The sequence below is a fragment of the Penaeus monodon genome, chromosome 17 (genome assembly GCF_015228065.2).
Source record: "Penaeus monodon isolate SGIC_2016 chromosome 17, NSTDA_Pmon_1, whole genome shotgun sequence".
Taxonomy (NCBI): domain Eukaryota; kingdom Metazoa; phylum Arthropoda; class Malacostraca; order Decapoda; family Penaeidae; genus Penaeus; species Penaeus monodon.
The window spans coordinates 44,403,278-44,405,777 of NC_051402.1; the positions used below are offsets into that span (position 1 = coordinate 44,403,278).

Sequence of the window (2,500 nt, forward strand, 5' to 3'; positions counted from 1 at the left end):
AGCATAATAAATGGGTGTATATCCAATATTATCACAGCGGTTAATATCTATGTCCCGCTCCTCCAGCTCTGAGGTTGTCAGTAACATGTCAATCACTGTTACATTGCCCTTCTTGGCTGCCATGTGCAGTGCAGAGCCCCCTCGGTTATCCACTATACTGAGGCGCGTCCCAGCATTGATCAGCTGCTGCACGCAAGCCAGCTGGTTGCTACGGATGGCCACAAAGAGGGGGGTCTCACCCTGGTTGTTCTTCACATCTGGTGATAGCTGAAAGGGCATTCCATACTTTAATGGCTGTCTCAATTTAATGGCTTTCAGAATTCTGACATCTATGGCTACGGAATTTGTTACAAATATGTTACTACAATACACAATAGGAACTAACCTCCCTGCATAAATTTAATACTTAAATACACAATTTCTGAGACTTCCCATAACACATATAAGAGAATACATTCACAATAACCTAAATACTCATCTCTCAAATGAAATTCTACAGATTATTAAAGAGCAACATTGCATAAACAAAAATAAAAAACAAAATACAAAATGAACCTCACCTTAAGCGAGAGGAGGCGGTGCATCATGTTGGGGTAGCCATTTTGTGCAGCGAGGTGAAGTAGGGTGAATCCGTCAGTGCGGCAGGCATCAAGGGAACAAACTGCAGTCTCCTCTATCACCTTGACGATACTCAGACCAACCTCTTCGCGTGTGATAGCACTCCAGTCTTTGTCTGTGGAATTAATACAGGGAAAAATAGTACTGATGAGAAAATCTATTCAGATTTGCTTTACATGAGAGAAAAATAAAAATTTCTAACAGAAGACTGAGACTTACAAAAAAATGGGATTCTAACAGAAAAATCAAAATTGGCATACAGAAACTGACATAAATCACTACTTTAAAGTACTTTACTAGTTATGAATTATAATCAATAAAAATGTCCACTTTATACCACAGTAAAACTCATCTTACCTTCCTCTGTGAGTGACACCTTTTCTTGCATTAGCGTGTTGACTATGCTGGTGTTACCGGCCCACATAGCGACCCCTAGGGGTGTGCGGCCAAGGCGGTCTGATGCACTTACCTGGAATTTAGTTAATGGGAAATTTTTTTTTATTAGTAATAAAGAAGAAATGAAACTATATTAGTTTTAAGGAGTCATGTCTCTTGAATTTTTTACTTAAATATTAAAAATGGGAAGGAAAAGGATCAAGAGGAAGAAAAGTATAATGAGAAAATCCTATCCTTGAAGAAGACCAAAAAAGGAACATAACAGCAATGCCCTTTCAGCTGATTTGCTGCCCTATATGAACTACTGCATTGTGAGATGGATAGTAAATAACTGCCAAAGAATTAAATCACTGATGAAAGAAAAAGAAAGAGGTTTTATTTGATTTACAATTTTGTGTAACACAAAGTTTCCTAAGACATTTTTGCAACAGCAAGAATATTTTCAACACTGGCTTTTACAGTCTCCCAATATAATATATATACAAATACATATTAAAGAAAATACTGCACATGACCAGAAGTAAAACAATAAATACTACTGAAATCTATTCATTATCCTTCACAGTATAATGCAAAACTTATCACTAAAGGACTAACAACCATTACAAATAATTGGTTATGTAACAATAAAAATGAGGTGAACTAATTAATTACCGCAAGACCCCTAGCAAGAAGATCGGCCACCAGGTCATCATAGCCCTTAGAGGCTGCCCAGTGGAGGAGTGTTGACCCAGCATGGAATTTGATGATGGGCTCCACTCTCTCGAAACCCCGTTCTGTTTCTGTGGGTTAGCAGAGGACCTTATGTTAGCACCTAGGTTATTTCAAGGTGTCCAGGGTTCTCTAAAAAGAGGTATGGTTCTATGGCATTTGATACTGTTCAAAAAAATAGCATTAATCTATTATCATATCTTTAGAACCACTTGATAACAATTAAGCAAGACATTAGTATGTCATTTTTACATTAACTGACTGATCATCAAAAAAATTTACAATTGGCATTTCTATTGGGCAATATCAATTGTATTTTCAACTGCTGTTTAGAGTGAGTTTTATAAAAAGCAATAACTAAGATTATTTATCTAAAAATGTGTATAATTATCAAAAATGCTGTCATTACACATCTCCTCCAAGGGAGAAAACGTCTCATAGATTCAGTTACAACAAAAAGTAATTAACACTATAGCATTTACAGAGAACTGTACAACATTTATCTAATTTATTATCTAATTAACTAAGTTATTCTAAAATGTCACTGATTAATCATATCAACAGATTGAGTTTCTAGCCTTCAATTTCCTACATTAGTACCAAAAAATACTTGCACACTAAAGCCACAAAGAAAAATCATACAATAAATGAAAGCACTATACATCTAACAAAAGAGCATAACCTTTTCTTATCACATTATCTCTATATCTTTAAAATTAGACATAATATAAAGGTAACATAAAATATACATCCTTTATTTTCAAACCAGCAAATG

General features: G+C 35.2%; 1 protein-coding gene across 2 annotated transcripts in view; it reads right to left on the minus strand.

Annotated features, from left to right (window-relative positions):
- Nucleotides 1–2,500, minus strand: part of LOC119583802 — a 35,871-nt gene that overhangs the window by 15,472 nt on the left and 17,899 nt on the right. For both annotated transcript variants that reach the window (XM_037932502.1, XM_037932503.1), the window contains exons 9-12: nucleotides 1,669–1,796; nucleotides 976–1,087; nucleotides 561–733; nucleotides 1–267 (exon numbers count right to left, since the gene is read on the minus strand). The exon at nucleotides 1–267 is cut by the window's left edge and continues 14 nt beyond it. In XM_037932502.1, the coding sequence (XP_037788430.1) occupies nucleotides 1–267; nucleotides 561–733; nucleotides 976–1,087; nucleotides 1,669–1,796 (680 nt within the window). The remainder of the gene's footprint in view (nucleotides 268–560; nucleotides 734–975; nucleotides 1,088–1,668; nucleotides 1,797–2,500) is intronic.